At 32.3% G+C, this 20,798-nt stretch overlaps 1 protein-coding gene and 1 pseudogene across 1 annotated transcript; one reads left to right on the forward strand and one right to left on the reverse strand.

Annotated features, from left to right (window-relative positions):
• Positions 1 to 20,798, forward strand: part of LOC143073047 (insulin-degrading enzyme-like) — a 97,263-nt pseudogene that overhangs the window by 72,512 nt on the left and 3,953 nt on the right.
• On the reverse strand, positions 4,034 to 6,613 carry LOC143073036 (uncharacterized). Its single transcript, XM_076248267.1, has one exon. The coding sequence runs from the start codon at positions 6,569 to 6,571 to the stop codon at positions 4,895 to 4,897; it is 1,677 nt and encodes a 558-aa protein (XP_076104382.1). The 5' UTR covers positions 6,572 to 6,613; the 3' UTR covers positions 4,034 to 4,894.

Here is a 20,798-nt window from a genome sequence, read left to right on the forward strand (position 1 = left end):
ATACTATTTCATTATATGTTATAAGAAGTTTTGATTTATTAACTGGAGTTTTACATTGTTATTAATAAAATATGAGAATTTGATTAAAATCGGTGAACATGAATTTGACAGCTAGTGCCCCTTTAATAATCTGCATTATTATTATATTGGATGGACTGAAAAATTGTGATTTTCCTGTAAAACATTAATTAATATTTTTGCATGTGAAATAAATCAAATAATTTCAATCCCTTGGAGACATTGTTGGTGACGTTGCATTGTCCAGACCTAGGTTGGTCAGTGTTGTTTAAGAGTTGGTGCATCTAATATCCATGGAGATTATTTATTCCTGTCTCCTCAGAAAAGGTTTGATGGCTGAAACTTTTGCTTAGTTTACATTTATTAGTTTTTGATAAGGTCAGTATATGAGGAACCAATAGTGGTAGGTCAAAGGTCATTAACATATTTCATTCACATGGAGATTTTTTGGCCCTGCACATTCAGTCATAATTCATTGGCTTATTTTCATGACTTATATGTTTATGTTTTGCTATTTTAATTTCAATAGTTGATTTTACTATCAAAATAACAAAAAGGAGAATAATATCTCTGTTCTGACAGTCTAATGAACATTGTAACAATGACAACTTGATAATGTAATTCCTTTGAGTCAGTTTTTCAGAATGCTTTCATACCTGGTAGGATTGGTTGAACATATTTTATCGCACAGCGGGTAATTATCACGTTCTGATTGGTTTAAAGACGTCACATGGTGACCCCCTATGGTCTGTTAGTAAATTTCATAGGGGTTCATGACGCGTTAATGGTGACTTCATCTATTGATGTTGTTGTGTTTCATTGTTTATTTTTCAACAAAATGCAGCAGAAAAAGTACAGCGTGCGATAAATTTGTTATACGGTTAACTACTGACCCCCTACGGATCCATAGAGGGTGAATAAAATCCATATAACTTAAAATAAAGTTTTCATCTGTTTAGTCTGTATCTTGTATACTATAAGCAATAGTCAACTGTATTTGGTGAATGGAATTATTGTGATGTGTACATGTACTTCTGGCTTGGTTTATATGACCTTGACCTCATTTTCTATGGTCATCTAAAGTGAATGTTATACTTGTGGTAAACAATTTTGTTTCCGACTATCAACGAAATCACTGGATCAGTAAAGCCAGCAAGACATTTCAGTGTAGGCACTCTTGTTTTATTTCTAGCTCACCGGGCCCGAAGGGCCAAGTGAGCTTTTCCCTTCACTTGGCGTTCGTCGTCCGTCGTCCGTCGTCGTCGTCCTGCGTTAACTTTTACAAAAATCTTCTCCTCTGAAACTACTGGGCCAAATTAAACCAAACTTGGCCTAAATGATCATTGCGGTATCTAGTTTACAAAATGTGTCCGGTGACCCGGCCAACCAACCTAAATGGCCGCCATGGCTAAAAATAAAACATAGGGGTAAAATGCAGTTTTTGGCTTATAACTCAAAAACCAAAGCATTTAGAGCAAATCTGACATGGGGGTAAAATTGTTTATCAGGTCAAGATCTATCTGCCCTGAAATTTTCAGATGAATCGGATAACTTGTTGTTGGGTTCCTGCCCCTGAATTGGTAATTTTAAGGAAATTTTACTGTTTTTGGTTATTATCTTGAAAATTATTATAGATAGAAATAAACTGTAAACAGCAATAATGTTCAGCAAAGTAAGATTTACAAATAAGTCAACATGACCGAAATGAACAGTTGACCCATATAGGAGTTATTGCTCTTTATAGTCAATTTTTAACCATTTTTCGTAAATCTTAGTAATCTTTTACAAAAGTCTTCTCCTCTGAAACTACTGGTCCAAATTTATCCAAACTTGGCCACCATTATCTTTGGGGTATCTAGTTTAAAAAATGTGTCCGGTGACCCGGCCAACCAACCAAGATGGCCGCCACGGCTAAAAATAGAACATAGGGGTAAAATGCAGTTTTTGGCTTATAACTTAAAAACCAAAGCATTTAGAGCAAATCTGACATTTGGTAAAATTGTTTATCAGGTCAAGATCTATCTACCCTGAAATTTTTAGATGAATCTGACAACCTGTAGTTGGGTTGCTGCCCATGAATTTGTAATTTTAAGGAAATTTTGCTGTTTTTGGTTATTATCTTGTATATTATTATAGATAGAGATAAACTGTAAACAGCCATTATGTTCAGCAAAGTAAGATTTACAAATAAGTCAACATGATAAACATGGTCAGTTGACCCTTTAGGAGTTATTGCCCTTTATAGTCAATTTTTAACCATTTTTCGTAAATCTTAGTAATCTTTTACAAAAATCTTCTCCTCTGAAACTACAAGGCCAAATTAATCCTAACTTATCCACAATCATCTTTGGGGTATTTAGTTTAAAAAATGTGTCCGATGACCCGGCCATCCAACCAAGATGGCCGCCATGGCTAAAAATAGAACATAGGGGTAAAATGCAGTTTTTGGCTTATAACTCAAAAACAAAAGCGTTTAGAGCAAATCTGACGTGGGATTATATTGTTTATCAGGTCAAGATCTATCTGCCCCGAAATTTTCAGATGAATTGGACAACCCGTTGTTGGGTTGCTGCCCCTGAATTGGTAATTTTGCTGTTTTTGGTTATTTTCTTGAATATTATTATAGATAGAGATAAACTGTAAACAGCAATAATGTTCAGCAAAGAAAGATTTACAAAAAAGTCAACATGACCGAAACGGTCAATTGACCCCTAAGGAGTTATTGTCCTTTATAGTCAATTTTCAACAATTTTTATAAAATTTGTAAATTTTTACTAACATTTTCCACTGAAACTACTGGGCCAAGTTCATAAGTAAGATGCACAAACACATCACCATCACCAAAATACAATTTTGTCATGAATCCATCTGCTTCCATTGTTTAATAGTCACATAGACCAAGGTGAGCAACACTAAAGAGCCTCTAGTTATACTACCTTGAGAGGTGAACATTTCTTTGTCATTTGATTATTATCTTGTAGTGACAGCAAACCATCCATACTGACTGGAAGTAAATCTGACATGATTATCTTGCTGGGGATTAATTATTGGCAAGCTAGGTCTGCAAAAATGTCTTTTTTTTTTTTATAGATTTCTGACAAAACAGTAACCTAGTTTTAACGGATCAGGTTTTTTTTGCAATTTATACCTCCTTTTGTTCCTGGACCACCTATGCATTGTACCTAATGCAACCTCAAGAAGGGCTCTAAAGTTGTCATATTTTCATAACTGCACATCTGGAAAGAGTTTATTAACCTTGAATTCATGCCATGTTGAACTCCCAGCTGTAAATACAGCTCAGCTGCTGCATTTTTTTTAGGGTCAAACGGATTATCAATGAAAGGTGGTTGCAATCCAACTAAAGGCAGGATTGGGGGTAAAGGGATTAATTATGTTTGCTAAATGGAAAGCAGCAAATTCTAATTTTCATGTCTTTGGTTTGATGTGGCCCTGGTTCTAACCCACAACTTTCTACACTCAAGGCAAGCATGAAATCACAACACACAAAGGCACTAATTGATTGTTGGGTTTTAGTCTTTAAATTTTGCCTCCTATACATCTACTATTTATGCCCCACCTACGATCGTCCATCTGTCCCGCCTCAAGTTTTTGGTCAAGGATGTTTTTGATGAAGTTGAAGTCCAATCAACTTGAAACTTAGTACACTTGTTTCCTATGATATTATCTGTCTAATTTTAATGAAAAATTAGAGATTAGACCTCAGATTCATAGTCCACTCAACATAGAAAAAGATAGTGCGATTTGGGTATCCGCTTACTATGGACACATTCTTGTTTCTTTATATTCCAAACTCGGATTTCTGTGTCTGATGTATACCAATATTCATTAATTGTAATTCTTATGGTTTGTAGAACTATTTATTTGTTGATATTTGAATCTGATTTCATACTTTTCAAATTTTAAAAAGGCATTAGTCTTTGTGGTTTTGTTAGAGTATACAATCTATGAACATTTTTACCTGATGGGTAAATTGACCTAAATAATAGCAATCAAAATACATATATAGTTTTAATTAATTAATTTCGCAGATCAACTAGTTTACATTGATTACATTTAGATTTACATGCTAAATATGTACAACATAACAGAAAAAAAATAGATAGGTCATCCTGTTTATATCAGAATTCTACTGATTCAGCTAAACTTCAAAACCAAATTTTTGTATGTATGAAAGAATTGAATAATTTATGGTTAACAATATCCTGACAGTATCGTTTACTAGTTATACATGGATTACCTTCATTGAAAGTCTAAACTTGTATTCTATTGTTACCGTAAAAGTGGTACCTACTACCTCATTGAAATTTTAATTAATGTTATAAAAACATGGGTTACTGCTGGGACTTCTAGTGTTATACTAATAGTATAATATTCACAGGTATTGTCCTATGAGAATATTAGTTGTCAAACTTTTTTTATCTTTTTTGTGGTTTAGGAATATATTACAAGATTAAAAGTATACACTTGATCATTTTTTTGCTTTTGTTTGTAAAAGACAATACACAAAGCATTCTGTGAAAAAGATGATGTAAATTGACATAAGAAAACAAACATAAAATCTGCTAAAATATTTTAACCTAAAACATTAAAAATAATAATAATGAATATAACATAATAGTCACATTTTAAATGATTTTAAGTCGGATTATCATATAAATAATTTGACATAGGACTAGGTATAAGAAGATTGTCATGAAATGTTATTTCTATCTTAACACAACTCTTCACTGGTTTGAAGTATACATGCAAAATAGTAAAATTTATGATAAACAAATAGTTTGTGTTTTTAGAAGTCATTTGATTGTTGCAAAGCATTCTGATAAATAAAATTGTAATATATTGTGTATGGATTACATCAGCACCCTGATATATTCACTTTATATATCTTGGCGTCCTTGGCTGTACTGTCTCCAGGTGTAGAACATCCTATATAGAGCTGTCCCATTTGAGAGAAAGCAAAAGCATTTGGATATGCTATTCCATTGTCTGTTGTCTTTATGTATGTTATCAGCTGTCCAGAGTTGTTTAGGATGTGGAGGGTATCAGTATAAGGATCAACTACAATGACATTGTCTCTTGGTGTTGTCGCTATTCCTTCTGGTCTGAATGGTTCCTCCTTGTTTATTTCTGTATCCCCTTTATAAATGTTTATCACATCACCTGCCTTTCCTAACACTACCACTTTACCACTGCCTTCACCTGGATGATAGTCCGACACATGTATATTACCATTACTGGTTGTAGTAATTCTTTTAGGATAATCAAATATAGGTTGATTATGTTTGTCATGTTCATACACAGCTTCATGGTCTCCATTCTTATTCATTACAAACACTGCTCCTCTTCCTTCTTTATTAACACCTCCTACTATGACCCGACCTCCACTGGTGATATGAACTGCTCTAGGAAGGAGAGGACCAACGTCATACAAACTGTCTGTTACTTTACCAGTGGTACTTCTGATCATTTGTAGTCTGGATTCCCCTGTTGACACAAGTAGATCATCAGATGCAGTTACTGCTATACCATAGACCATGTTGAAGGTTGATATTGTCTTCAGTTTGGTTCCTTCAGGTTTTAATATCTGTACCACTTTATCAATGGGACAAGTTATCCACAGTGAATCATCAGGACATAGAGATAAATAGGTAACCACAGAAAGATTAGTCTGATATTGATTAACAACATTAAGAGAAACATTTACTTCAGGTAATGGTATGTCTATACTTTGTAGAACTCCAATGTTAGACTGTGTTATCTCTTCAGGAATAAATTGAAGTGTTTTTCTACATGATATTTCAGGTTTAGGAATAGCTACTTCTATTGATCTCTCCATTTGGCAAACTTCTTTGAAAAATTTAGTAATGTCAGTGGTATTAATGAAATCCTGAACATCATTAAACTTTTCCTCTATTTGTCTTTCACTTTTTGAAATGGCCTTGATACTTTCTTCATTTGCTTTGGTACAGGCTTTGTGGTTCTGGTCTAACTCATTTCTTAGTTTTGCGATATGCTTTTCAACTGCTTGTTTCAAAACTTTCTCATGGTTAAGAATATCTGTTCTTACTTTGGCATAATTTGAATTTTCAGCATCATAAATCATATTAGCTTGATCCTTTGTTGCAGTTATTTTGTTTTTTTCCTTTTGCAATTTGCTCTGTCTCTTCTTTAGTCTTTCTTTCTTTAAGTTATATGCATCACTAATTTCTGTTAAATCATGTTTCTTGTGAACCTTAGCAATGCAAGTAGGGCAAACAAGTTTGTCACAATTTGTACAAAAAAGGCAAGAAGATTGTCCTGAGTGATCTTGGCATTTAATGTTTGTAAAATCCAATTCCTCGACAGGCAGCCCCACATTCTTGATGTCTACCACCTTATGATCTTTACCAATCATTAGATGTATTTTGTCTTTACATTTACTGCACATTAGAACACCACAGGTCAAACATTTCCATTTGATATTCTTCTCAGTTTCACATAAATTACAGTTTATAGACATCTGTCCTCCAACTACTGATTTAGAAAACGCCATTATTAAAGCTATTCTACTTCCTGGTTTGTATCCAGGTGACTATCAAATAAACCTAACCAGGTATATAAAATATAAAGATTTAAATGTATATTATAATACGGTATCTTATCTAGATCAAGTTACATTACACTAATGTAAACATTTTAAAGTTCTTCTTGATAATAGAACTATTCTTCTCTAAAGAATTCTTTATCAGATAATTATATATTCTTTTAAGGTGGTACCTAACACTACAGGGAGATAACTGTGTAAAATCTTCTAAACGTTTTAATTACGTTGTGTTTCAAGGGAATATTAAGCTTCTCAATGATCAAAATAAGTGTTTGTCAAACTGCTATATAACCAGTGTATTTTTTCTGATAAAACGGTTGGTTCAATTTTTTTGAAATTTTATATTTTTGTCAAAGGGTCAAAGTAAATACTTTGTCAAAATTTTATGAAAATTAAACGAGCCAAATTAATTTTAGTAAAAGTGTTGGGTACCACCTTAAAATCATATATCATAACGTGATATTTGAAACCAATATATTGAACTGTAAAGGAAAGAAAATAGTATTAGACAGAGACTCATTTAAATTTCATTCATGTCTACAAGTTTCTATTCTCAATCAGGGGAATCAATTGTGTTCCATGGACACATTCTCATGTTGTAAATATAGAAGTATTCTTGCATACTAATGCACAGCTTATATTTTAATATCTATGAGGAAAAACAACTAAAGAAGTATCTTGACCATTATATCCATGTATTTCAGGTTGACATATCCAGTTGCATCAACCTAAAAATAAAAGACTGTAACTGTACTAAAAGTAATGGTTTAACTCTTGTCTCTGTTATGAACTTAAATATAACTCGGTGATAATTAACAACTTATGTTTTCTCTTTTCTTTCCAGTTTGCTATTGGAGGATATAATCAGAAACAGAAAGTTTTATTGGCAAAGATTTTGGAGAAAATGACAACTTTCAAAGTGGATCCAAAAAGATTTGAAATTTATAAAGAAATGGTTGGTATATGATGAATATGTAATTAATGCTATCTTAAAAAAAATAGAAAGTTACATGCGGACTTATACTTTCTGGTCCCTAATTATATTATATTGACATTGTCCATAATTTGGAACAACCATTTGAGTTTGAGGGGCATATCAGATTTTTGCAATTATTATTCTAGTCCTATTTAAGTTAGAAAAAAATATTCTTATCTTATCATACATTAAAGTAAACAGTCTGGTCCTAAAATATTCCAAAAAATTCTAAAAAAAAGAAGGTTTTTTAGCACACTCAGCTCAAGAATTACAAAAGATACAGAAGTATTTATAGTGGCAGATTCAGAGTCATAGAAGGCATCCTTTTTTGACTGGAAAAAAAATATAATGTTTTGCTTAAAATTGTCAAGAACAAAATTTGCCTTACAGTGAATTTTTATGCCCCCACCGTACGGGTGTGGGCATTAAGTTTTTCCCTTGTACCTATGTCCTTACATTTGAAAGTTGGTTTCCATTCTCTTAACTTAAGTTTGCCTCAACCAAATGATATGAAACTTATTCACAATGCTTTTTACCACAAAACACAGGTCCAGTTTGAAATTGGGTGGCATCACATTGACTGTTCATTCTTGAGTTATGCCCGTTTAGGAATTGAAAAATTGTTGAATATTTCGTTTCTGATCTCCAACTTTAGTTTGCCTCAACCAAATCTTATGAAACTTATACACAATATAGAAAAGAAGAGGTAGTATAATTGCCATTGAGACAACTCTCCATAAGAGACAAAATGACACAGAAATTAACAACTATAGGACACTGTACAGCTTTCAACAATGAGCAAATCTTATATTGCATAGTCAGCTATAAATTGCCCAGAAATAATAAATTTATAAACAATTAGAAAGAGAAAACTAACGGCCTTAATTATGTTAAAAAAAGTGAATGAAAAACAAATATGTAACACATCAGCAAAAGCCAACCACAGAATTGCAGGCACCTGAGTTGGTACAGACACATACATACAGAATATGGCAGTATCAAACATGTTAGTTGGATTCCAACCCTCCTCTAACCTGGGAAAGTGGTTTAAAAGTACAATATAAGAACAAACTATTAAAATCAGTTGAAAAAGACTTAGACAATGATTATTTTTAGATTAAACAGATCAAGTTCAAAATAGGGTGTCATAACTTTAACGGTTCTTTATTTATGCCCCTTTATGAACATACAAAATGCTAAATTTTTTGTTCCTGTTCTGTAACTTTAGTTTGTCTCTACCAAATGTTATGAAAGTTATACACAATACTAATTATCACAAAATACAGATCAAGTTTGAATTTTGGTGGTGTCACTTTCACTGCCTGTTCACAAATGGAAAAGTTGGTGAATTATTGGTTTTTGTTCTCTAACTTGAGTTAGCCTCAACCAACTATATGAGACTGATACACAAAACTTATTCCCATATAACTAAGACCAAATACAAATTTGGTTTGCGTAACTTTTAAACAAAGTTGGCAAGCAAGGCATTTAAACTCTTGATTTGCATGCTTTATTATTTTAACTGTAAAGCAATTTCATTACAATTTGTGCTTTTACATTTGTGACTTTTTTAAGATTATCTCAATTTTCATTTACATGTAAGGAAGAAAATCTAAAACCTAAGGTAAACATTTAATGTTTTCTTTGTAATTTTTCGTCTACTCTGTTGATCTAAATTTTTGATTTGTTAATGGGGAATAACTCTAAGTAATTAGAAAACCTCAAGTAATGAAAAAAAAGCAAAGAAGCATAAATGAATTATCAACATCAAAATTATGAATAGCATAAACAGTGATATTTTTATTATTTCTCCAGTATACCAGAAGTCTTAAGAACTTCAGTGCAGAACAGCCCCATCAACATGCTATATACTACACATCTGTACTGATGTCAGAATTTATGTGGACGAAAGATGAATTGCTTCAATGTGTTGATGGTAAGCACATCCATAATTTTGGATGTAGGTTTTTAGTGTGTAAAGATTGTCAGCTGATTGTGTGAATGATGGAAATGATTCCACCTTTTTCCAATTGTACCATCACCATTACTTAGTGCTGAATCACAATTTGAATCTCATTTGATTCTTTGCTAATAAAAATTCTTAGTAAAGCTTTAGAACAAAGGCATTTTTGTTCTTGATTGTGATTGATAATCAATAGAGAGGAATGGAATAAGTTTTTGTGTATATGTAAAAAATTGTTTTACATTTAAATGAATGGATAAAATAGATATTTAGGTGAATGGAAATGACTTCCTAGGTTACTATAATGCAAATATCTGCAAAAATAGATCTTCTCAGAGTTACAATAATTTCCCCCCTGGCTGTATCTTTTTTTGTGAGTCTGTAGATTCATAATTCAACTCTGCATATTAGTTTAAAGCAAAGCACTATCACATTAACATGTTATTATCTTGCATGTAACATCTACCGGTATGTTGGAAATGTCAGTCACTCGTGATTTGACCTAAAAGATAAAACAATACCATAATGATGATAATAACATTATGTTGTCATGTTTGTTTTCCAGAGATGACTGTAGAGAAGCTAGATGCTTTTATACCTCAGTTATTATCCAAATTATATATAGAAGGACTGATATATGGAAATGTTACCAAGCAGGTTGGTTGTATTAGTTTTTATCAAACTAAATATTTTATATCATATTGCAAAATCTTCAATATATTTTTTTGTACCTTGTAATAGACAGTGATGTTTATTACTTTCCAGATTTTTTTTTTGTCTAAACTTAACTGGATTTTCCATCACTGTATTTGATACCTAAACTACATAAGTGTCCTTACAAACAACGATATATTGCTGGGTCTTCCAAGTGCTTCACTAAACCTCTTTCTAAATTATAAACATCTATTTTATCAGCAATCAAAGCCGAGCTCCAAAGTTATTGTGAAAGTGCTTATTCTATGGGTGGCGTGAATCAGATGTGGATACTAAAAAATACCAAACATCTTTTAGAGAACATACAATCTAAGACTCTCTCATCTTGCCATAGATTTAAAACATTTGACTTTTCTACACTATACACAAATATTCCCCATTCCTTACTAAAAGACAATTTGAAAAAAAGAGTTGGTATTACTTTGTTTCACTAAAAAGAATGGTGAATGTAGATACAAGTATCTTGTCTTGGGGAGGGATAAATCTTACTTTGTAAAGGATCACTCCGTTTCAAACAAAAAATTCTCTGAAACTGACATTATCAAGATGCTTGATTTCTTGATTGACAACATATTTGTTACGTTTGGAGGACATGTTTTTCAAAAAAAAGTTGGTTGACCGTTATGGAATAACCGTTTCACAGATGATATAGGAAATGTTCCTTATGTCGTAACTACAATACTGTTCCTTTTTCATGAATGTGATCTACCGAATAAGACTATTTTACCAGATTTGTAATAACATAAGCAACACAACGGGTTCCACATGTGGAGCAGGATCTGCTTACCCTTCTGGAGCACCTGAGATCACCCCTTGCTTTTGGTGGGGTTGCTTAGTCTTTAGTTTTCTATGTTGTGTCTTCTGTACTATTATTTGTCTTTTTATTTTTAGCCATGGCGTTGTCAGTTTATTTTCAATCTTTGAGTTTGACTATCCCTCTTGTATCTTTCATCCCTCTTTTAAACAGTATAGGAAAATATACTAGCTGTACTTGCTGTAAATGAATCGCAAAGGCCCCTTGGAGTACAGAAGGTTAGAAGTGAATAAAAAACTTGAAACAATATACATTAGTATTAAGTAATGTATTAAGAATAAGTACCAGTAGTCAAAGATAGTTATCAAATGTCCTGACAAAAGTTTCTTAGTAAACAGAGATATTTTATTTTACAGATAGCCTTGGATATTGTTGAAACAGTGGAATCTATACTAACAACAAAATGTAATACCAAGCCATTATTACCTAGTCAGACAAAAAGACTTAGAGAGTTACAACTGCCTGATGGTGAGTTCTGATTAAAGGGGCAAAAGTGCTCATATTTATGTACTCCTTCCTATCTTAAGCTTGGGGTTTCAATAAATTAAATAGTCAAGATACTAATTTGTCTTGTTCACTTTATTTTGATGCACATGAAATAGCAATCAACAAAAAAATAAGCCAAAGTGTTGGACATTTACAAGATAATGACCAATAAGTGCTTAAATATTGTGTTTATGTTGATAGGTTTAAACTAAATCTGATCTGGAAAAAAAAGAATAAAATGAAAGTTGTGTTTAAAAAAACTAGAGGCTCTAAAGAGCCTGTGTCGCTCACCTTGGTCTATGTGAATATTATTTAAACGAAGGAAGCAGATGGATTCATGACAAAATTGTGTTTTGGTGATGGTGATGTGTTTGTACGTCTTACTTTACTGAACATTCTTGCTGCTTAGTTATCTCTATCTATAATAAACTTGGCCCATTAGTTTCAGTGGAAAATGTTAGTAAAAATTAACCAATTTTATAAAATTTGTTAAAAATTGGCTATAAAGGACAATAAATCATTAGGGGGTCAATTGACCATTTCAGTCATTTTGACTTATTTGTAAATCTTACTTTTCTGAACATTATTGCTGTTTAAAGGTTATCTCTATCTATAATAATATTCAAGAAAATAACCAAAAATAGCAAAAATTTCCTTAAAATTACCAATTCAGGGGCAGCAACCTAACAACGGGTTGTCCGATTCATCTGACAATTTCAGGGCAGTTAGATCTTGACCTAATAAAACAATTTTACCCCTGTCAGATTTGCTCTAATTGCTTTGGTTTTTGAGTTATAAGCCAAAAACTGCATTTTACCCCTATGTTCTATTTTTAGCCATGGCACCCATCTTGGTTGGTTGGCTGGGTCACCGGACACAATTTTTTAACTAGATACCCTAATTATGATTTTGGCCATATTTGGTTAAATTTGGCCCAGTAGTTTCAGAGGAGAAGATTTTTGTAAAAAATAACTAAGATTTACGAAAAATGGTTAAAAATTGACTATAAAGGGCAATAACTCCTAAAGGGGTCAACTGACCATTTTGGATCTGTTGACTTATTTGTAAATCTTACTTTGCTGAACATTTTTTCTATTTACAGTTTATCTCTATCTATAATAATATTCAAGATAATAACCAAAAAGAGCAAAAATTTCATTTAAATTACCAATTCAGGGGCAGCAACCTAACAACGGGTTGTCCGATTCACTGAAAATTTCAGGGCAGTTAGATCTTGACCTGATAAACAATTCAACCCATGTCAGATTTGCTCTAAATGCTTTGGTTTTTGAGTTATAAGCCAAAAACTCCATTTTACCTCTATGTTCTATTTTTAGCCATGGCGGCCATCTTGGTTGGTTGGCCGGGTCACTGGACACAATTTTTTAACTAGATACCCTAATAATGATTTTGGCAATGTTTTGGTAAATTTGGCCCAGCAGTTTCAGAGGAGAAGATTTTTGTAAAAGTTAACGACGACGGACGACGCTGGACGCCGGACGCCAAGTGATGAGAAAAGCTCACTTGGCCCTTCAGGCCAGGTGAGCTAAAAAATGTTGTATACTCTTGATTTAAATTGTCTTCACACTTTATTAAGATGATATGAAATATATTTCAATTAAAGTTACCAATCATGAAAAACAACAGGGTATTATTATTTATAATTCATATTATTTTTTTTACATTTTTTTGCTTTATAAGAGAGATAACTATGTCACAAATTTATTTACTTTTGTGTTTTATTCAGGTTCATCATTTGTTTATCATGAGAAGAATCATGTCCACAAAAGTTCGAGTATAGAGGTATACTATCAATGTGGATTACAGCAGACACAGCCTAACATGTTACTGGAAATGTTTGTACAGATTATAGCAGAACCTTGTTTTGATATCCTCAGAACAAAAGAACAGTTAGGTTAGTACAGTTTTTGTAACAGTCACAAATCTTTGTATAAAGTATAGCAGAAGAACCTTGTTTTGATATCCTCAGAACAAAAGAACAGTAAGTTAGTATAGTTTTTGTAACAGTCACACGTCTTTGTCCTACGTATAGCTGAACCTTGCTTTGATATCCTGAGAACAAAAGAACAGTTAGGTTGGTTTCTTGTAAAATACTAACAGGTTGGTTTTGATTATAGTAAAATCTGTCTTTGATAGCTAATGATAATAAAAAAAAATCAGCTGGGTTGAAATGTTCTCTTCAACACTAAACCCATAAAAATTATTAATCCAGATAAAAGCAAAGTCATGTTTTGAAAGCCAATTAACTAAAGATGGTTAGGTTAGTTTATTTAATTGATCAATCCTGATATATTGTGTCTAAAACTCCATACATGACAAACATTAAAAAGGTAATATATATTTACTGTCTTAATTATACCAGCTAATGACAAAAAGAATATTTGTCCTGACATAACAAAACCATGTTTTGATATCACCATAACAAAAGAATACCTTTGTTTTTATACGACCGCAAAAATTTTAATTTTTCGTCGTATATTGCTATCACGTTGGCGTCGTCATCGTCGTCGTCCGAATACTTTTAGTTTTCGCACTCTAACGTTAGTAAAAGTGAATAGAAATCTATGAAATTTTAAAACAAGGTTTATGAGCACATAAGGAAGGTTGGGATTGATTTTGGGAGTTTTGATCCCAACATTTTAGGAATTAGGGGCCAAAAAGGGCCCAAATAAGCATTTTCTTGGTTTTCGCACAATAACTTAAGTTTAAGTAAATAGAAATCTATGAAATTTTGACACAAGGTTTATGACCACAAAAGGAAGGTTGGGATTGTTTTGGGAGTTTTGGTTCTAACAGTTTAGGAATTAGGGGCCAAAAAAGGGCCCAAATAAGCAATATTCTTGGTTTTTGAACAATAACTTTAGTTTAAGTAAATAGAAATCAATGAAATTTAAACACAAGGTTTATGACCACAAAAGGAAGGTTGGTTTTGATTTGGGGAGTTGAGATCCCAACAGTTTAGGAAAAAGGGGCCAAAAAGGGGCCCAAATAAGCATTTTTCTTGGTTTCGCCATTATAACTTTAGTATAAGTGAATAGAAATCTATGAAATTTAAACACAAGGTTTATGACCATAAAGGGAAGGTTGGTATTGTTTTTGGCAGTTTTGGTCCCAACAGTTTAGGAATTTGGGGCCCAAAGGGTCCAAAATTAAACTTTGTTTGATTTTGACAAAAATTGAATCCTTGGGGTTCTTTGATATGCTGAATCTAAAAATGTACTTAGATTTTTAATTATTGGCCCAGTTTTCAAGTTGGTCCAAATCGGGGTCCAAAATTAAACTTTGTTTGATTTCATCAAAAATTGAATAAATGGGGTTCTTTGATATGCCAAATCTAACTGTGTATGTAGATTCTTAATTTTTGGTCCAGTTTTCAAATTGGTCTACATTAAGGTCCAAAGGGTCCAAAATTAAACTAAGTTTGATTTTAACAAAAATTAAATTCTTGGGCTTCTTTGATATGCTTTATCTAAACATGTACTTTGATTTTTGTCGAGCCTGCAACTTTTGTTGCAGAAAGCTCGACATAGGGATAGTGATCCGGCGGCGGCTACGGCGGCGGCGGCAGCGGCGGCGGCGGTGTTAGCTCACTTCTTAAAAGCTTTATATTTCAGAAGGTGGAAGACCTGGATGCTTCATACTTTGTATATAGATGCTTCATGTTACGAAGTTTCCATCAGTCACATGTCCAATGTCCTTGACCTCATTTTCATGGTTCAGTGACCACTTGAAAAAAAAAGTTCAGATTTTTTGTAATGTTGAATTCTCTCTTATTATAAGTAATAGGATAACTATATTTCATATGTGCGTACCTTGCAAGGTCCTCATGTCTGTCAGACAGTTTTCACTTGACCTCGACCTCATTTCATGGATCAGTGATCAAGGTTAAGTTTTGGTGGTCAAGTCCATATCTCAGATACTATAAGCAATAGGGCTAGTATATTCAGTGTATGGAAGGACTGTAAGGTGTACATGTCCAACTGGCAGGTGTCATCTGACCTTGACCTCATTTTCATGGTTCAGTGGTTATAGTTAAATTTTTGTGTTTTGGTCTGTTTTTCTCATACTATATGCAATAGGTCTACTATATTTGTTGTATGGAATGATTGTAAGGTGTACAGTCTAGCGGGCAGATGTCATGTGACCTTGACCTCATTTTCATGGTTCAGTGGTCAAAGTTAAGTTTTTGAGTTTTGGCTTTTTATCTAATACTGTATGCCATAGGTCAACTATATTTGGTGTATGGAAACATTTTATGATCTTTATGTCAGTCGCGCAGGTTTTATTTGACAGTGACCTTATTTTCACGGTTCATTGCACAGTGTTAAGTTTTTGTGTTTTGGTCTATTTTTCTTAAACTATAAGTAATGGGTCAACTATATATTTTGTATAGAAGCATTGTTAGCTGTACATGTCTGCCTGGCATGGTTCATCTGACCTTGACCTCATTTTCAAGGTTCATTGGTCTTTGTTTAGTAATTATCTTGGTTAATGTTAAGTTTATGAGACAGTTGTAATAAAACTAAGCTTTATACTTAGGACTATCAACATAATATCAATGATTAGTATAGAAGGCGAGACATTTCAGCGTGTGCACTCTTGTTGATTATGTGCCCAGTTTTCAAGTTGGTCCAAATCATGATTCAAAATTATCATATTTTAAAAGTATTGTGTAATAGCAAGAAATTTTCAATTGCACAGTATTGCACAATAGCAAGAAATATCTAATTGCACAATATTGTGCAATAGCAATTAATTTTCAATTGCAGTTATCTTTCTTTGTATAGAATAGTAGTTGAATTAACTTTAATCATGTTTTTATACAATATACAATGTATTTTCATATTTACTACCAACTGATAAATTAAAAGAATCTTTACCATTCAGTGATTACAAGTACTTTTTATTACATTTTAATATTGTATGATCTATTTAAATGAGCAGTTATTGTTGCAAACTTCATTAGAAATTTGAATTGAGATCAGTTTTGGATTAAGGGAAAGGGGGATGTGAAAAAAAAATTGGGGGGGGGGGGGTGGTGGTCAATATTTTGTCGAACCTGCAGCTTTTGTTGCAGAAAGCTCGACATAGGGATAGTGATCCGGCGGCGGCGGTGGCGGTGTTAGCTAACTTCTTAAAAGCGTTATATTTTAGAAGGTGGAAGACCTGGATGCTTCATACTTTGTATATAGATGCCTCATGTTACGAAGTTTCCGTCAATCACATGTCCAATGTCCTTGACCTCATTTTCATGGTTCAGTGACCACTTGAAAAAAAAGTTCAGATTTTTTGTAATGTTGAATTCTCTCTTATTATAAGTAATAGGATAACTATATTTGATATGTGCATACCTTGAAAGGTCCTCATGTCTGTCAGACAGTTTTCACTTGACCTCGACCTCATTTCATGGATCAGTGAACAAGGTTAAGTTTTGGTGGTCAAGTCCATATCCCAGATACTACAAGCAATAGGGCTAGTATATTCGGTGTATGGAAGGACTGTAAGGTGTACATGTCCAACTGGCAGGTGTCATCTGACCTTGACCTCATTTTCATTGTTCAGTGGTTAAAGTTAAATTTTTGTGTTTTGGTCTGTTTTTCTCATACTATATGCAATAGGTCTACTATATTTGTTGTATGGAATGATTGTAAGGTGTACCTATCTAGTGGGCAGATGTCATGTGACCTTGACCTCATTTTCATGGTTCAGTGGTCAAAGTTAAGTTTTTGAGTTTTGGTCTTTTTATCTAATACTATATGCCATAGGTCATCTATATTTGATGTATGGATAATTACCTGTAATTCACCTATATCAGGTCTTAACTCAAATATTGTGAAAAAGGGGATATTGTTAAAAAATATTTATATCAAAACATTAACAAACCATATATTTTTGGTCGAGTATAACCAGAAACGGTTACGTAATTATTTTCATCCGCCGTATTTGATTTACAAAATTAAAAAGGTTATTCAACAAAAAAATCCTTAAATAACCAAGGGAAATTCTAATCAAACTGAAAATTTCATAAAAAATTATGAAGAAATAATCTCGAAATTATTTTTTTAAAAGATTTTTTTTATTGAAAGTAATATGTTCACTGACTGTACCTCATTTTAGTTATTTATTCCATTACTTGAAATATTTTTGTATTTCTGTTACATGTAGATGTTAAAATCTAAACCGATGCAAAACAGCCAAGTTTTATTTATGTAAAAAGTCACACAAAGCGATTGTCTTCTAGTGCGAAGAACCATATATCTACCTAGTCGTTCTGTCTGTATATCACTAGAGCCAAAGCCAGTTTTCGTGGTATGCTGTCTTGGCAGATGAAATAGTCAGTCGTATATCTGTTCCGTGACTTTTTCCTCGAAAACGGAGCTGATACAAATTGGGTACATCACGTCGCGTCATGATCTATATAGTGTTGAACTGTGGGAACAGGCTTGGTGAATATTGTGCACTACTAGTATTTTCGATTTGTTACTTAAGCTTTGGACAATTAATGCAAGTTGACTAAGAATTTTGAATAAACTGTATAGGTGATAATAAGCTGCGTTTTGTACTTTTATATAAGATTAATGACTCAAGATATATAAATTCTTAATAGCTCTCAAAATATAAAATGTTAATTTTTATTCAAGATCGCAACATTGTAATCTATAATACATTATTATGAAAAATAGAGAACAAAATTATGAAAAAAAGCAAAAAATTGCTTCCAGCCGTACGGTAACGGATACTGGATGTGTAGTGATTGATAATTTAGTCTTAGATTATTTGTTGCTTGTTTATGTATGTTTTTGTACAGTTCTTTTATTGTTCTGTTGCACCAAAGTCTCAAGATAAGGGGGAGTGTTGGAGCCTGTAATTCGGTGGTTGTCGTTGCTGTGTAATATATTCGTTTTTCGTTCATTATATTGTACATAAAATAGGCCGTTATATTTCTCGTTTGAATTGTTAAACATTTGTTTTCTCGGGTCCTTTTAAAGCTGACTATGCGGTATGACTTTGCTCATCGTTAAAGGCCGTACGGTGATCTATATTTGTTAATGTCTGTGTCATTTGGTCTCTTGTGAATAGTTGTCTCATTGGCAATCATACCACATCTTCTTTTTTATGTATAATTGTTAACTTCTGTTTCATTTGGTCTCTTGTAGAAAGTTGTCTCATTGTCTATCATACCATGCACATATAAAATTAAAAAAATACATCACTGTGTTAGACTATATGGACTTTTACAATTTTGGGAGACTATTAAAAAATATATATTTCTTTAAAAAATATATACCTTTTTAACAATATTTTGGTCAAGAACAGGTGAATTACAGGTAGATATCAAGATCCAGTCCTTAAGAGGACCCCATAATCCCTAGTGTTGTTTTAGTCTAATTACCAATTGTTGGAGAAACGTGACCACACCGAAATTTGCCAGACATGACTATGATGTCATTTTCTATTTTTATAATTTTAGTTTAATATCCAATTTAAAATTTTAAATTCTAATGTTCATTTCTTAAACCAAATTCATAATGTGACAAAACCTATGTTGTGTCAACTATTTAATCACAATCCACATTTATAGCTGTATCAAACTTAAAGTTGTGTCCATACTTGTCCCATCTGTTCAGGGTTCTACATCTGCGGTCGTATAATGCTGCACCTTGCGAAGCAACTGGTTAGGTTATAGACCAAGCTGAACTTCTTGCTGGCAATATTTATCTTGGTTTAAGAATCTTGCTTCTATACCTAACTTTGAAAGTAATCTGTCTACATCTAAACGTTGGCTAAAAACTTTAAAAAAGAAAATAAAACTATTTCGCATATTTTCGGTAACAAATCCGGTTTAGAATATTTATTGAAATATTTTTGCAGATTATGAAAGAGCATTGCTTATGATTTACTAGGTATTCAATTATTTTTCGTAAGTACTCATTTTAGTGGATTCAAGAAAAATTGCATTTTTATTAATTTTTTGATTTTGTTGTTTTGCCTAAAATATACATATAAGCCTTTAGAAAATTCATACTTTCCTGTAAATTTGATTTATAAGTGGAAATCCACTAAAATTGGTATCCAATGAATAATGATAAATCCATTGTACTTAGAAAAGTGTAAAAATTTGCAAAAGTAAAAGAAATTTCATTTTATTTGTTTATCCATAGCTTTTTCTGGATTTACCTTCATATTTATGATATGATTATTCATTATTATGCAAAGCTTGAATAGTATATACATGTATATATATTGCTGTCGAATAAAAGTTTTGTTATGAATCATGTTTCACTAAAAACCATTGAGTATGGTTTCTTGATACATGCATTGATTTTTTATCCCTTATTTCCAGGTTATATAGTATTCAGTGGAGTGAGAAGATCTAATGGTGTACAAGGACTGAGGGTTATTATACAGTCTGATAGATCTCCTGAGTATGTAGAGAAAAGAGTAGAAGCATTCCTAAATAGTATGGATGTAAGTCACAAATTAAACACTGGGTATTGATACTAAAAAACATCTTTTACATTTTCACAGTAACTAATTTATACTGCAGATTCATTATTTTTGAAAGGTTCACAGTTTTGTGGAGTTGAAGGATAAACTTGAACTTGAACTTTGAATTCAAATGTTTAATTAAATAAACATTTCCTTATTAATTTGCATGTAGAGTTTTTGAAATCTTTTATTCATAAGTACCTACTAAAATATAATTTTTCTTGAATCCATGGAAATTGGTACACACAGAATAAACTTTAATTTGTATTTATTTTAAAGCTGATTTTATATTTGAAATCAATATTGTTAAGATTGCTTTGCTTTATGTGACATATTTATGCACACCAGAGCAATTGGCCCTACGTCGTGTTTTAGACTGATTGGAACTTATTTTTTAACAACTTTATAAGGTGGTACAAGATTCAGTTATTGGGGATATTAAACAAATTTTATCTTAAAAGCTGACATTAAAACTTTTAAAGACTTAGAATTTGATCATTTACCACATCGTTTTCATGGATATATTTGATTATTTGATCAAAAAGTTATTATTTATACAACTATGACATCAAACAATACTATGTGTTTGATTGGGCATTATAACATAAGGAATGAAACCAAACATACTTGTGTAATATATGTCTTCTTTCATATAACTTTTATTTTGAGTTAAGATATGACATCTCTCTTTTATCCAAATTAATATGCATCT

Source organism: Mytilus galloprovincialis, chromosome 4 (assembly GCF_965363235.1).
Source record: "Mytilus galloprovincialis chromosome 4, xbMytGall1.hap1.1, whole genome shotgun sequence".
Taxonomy (NCBI): domain Eukaryota; kingdom Metazoa; phylum Mollusca; class Bivalvia; order Mytilida; family Mytilidae; genus Mytilus; species Mytilus galloprovincialis.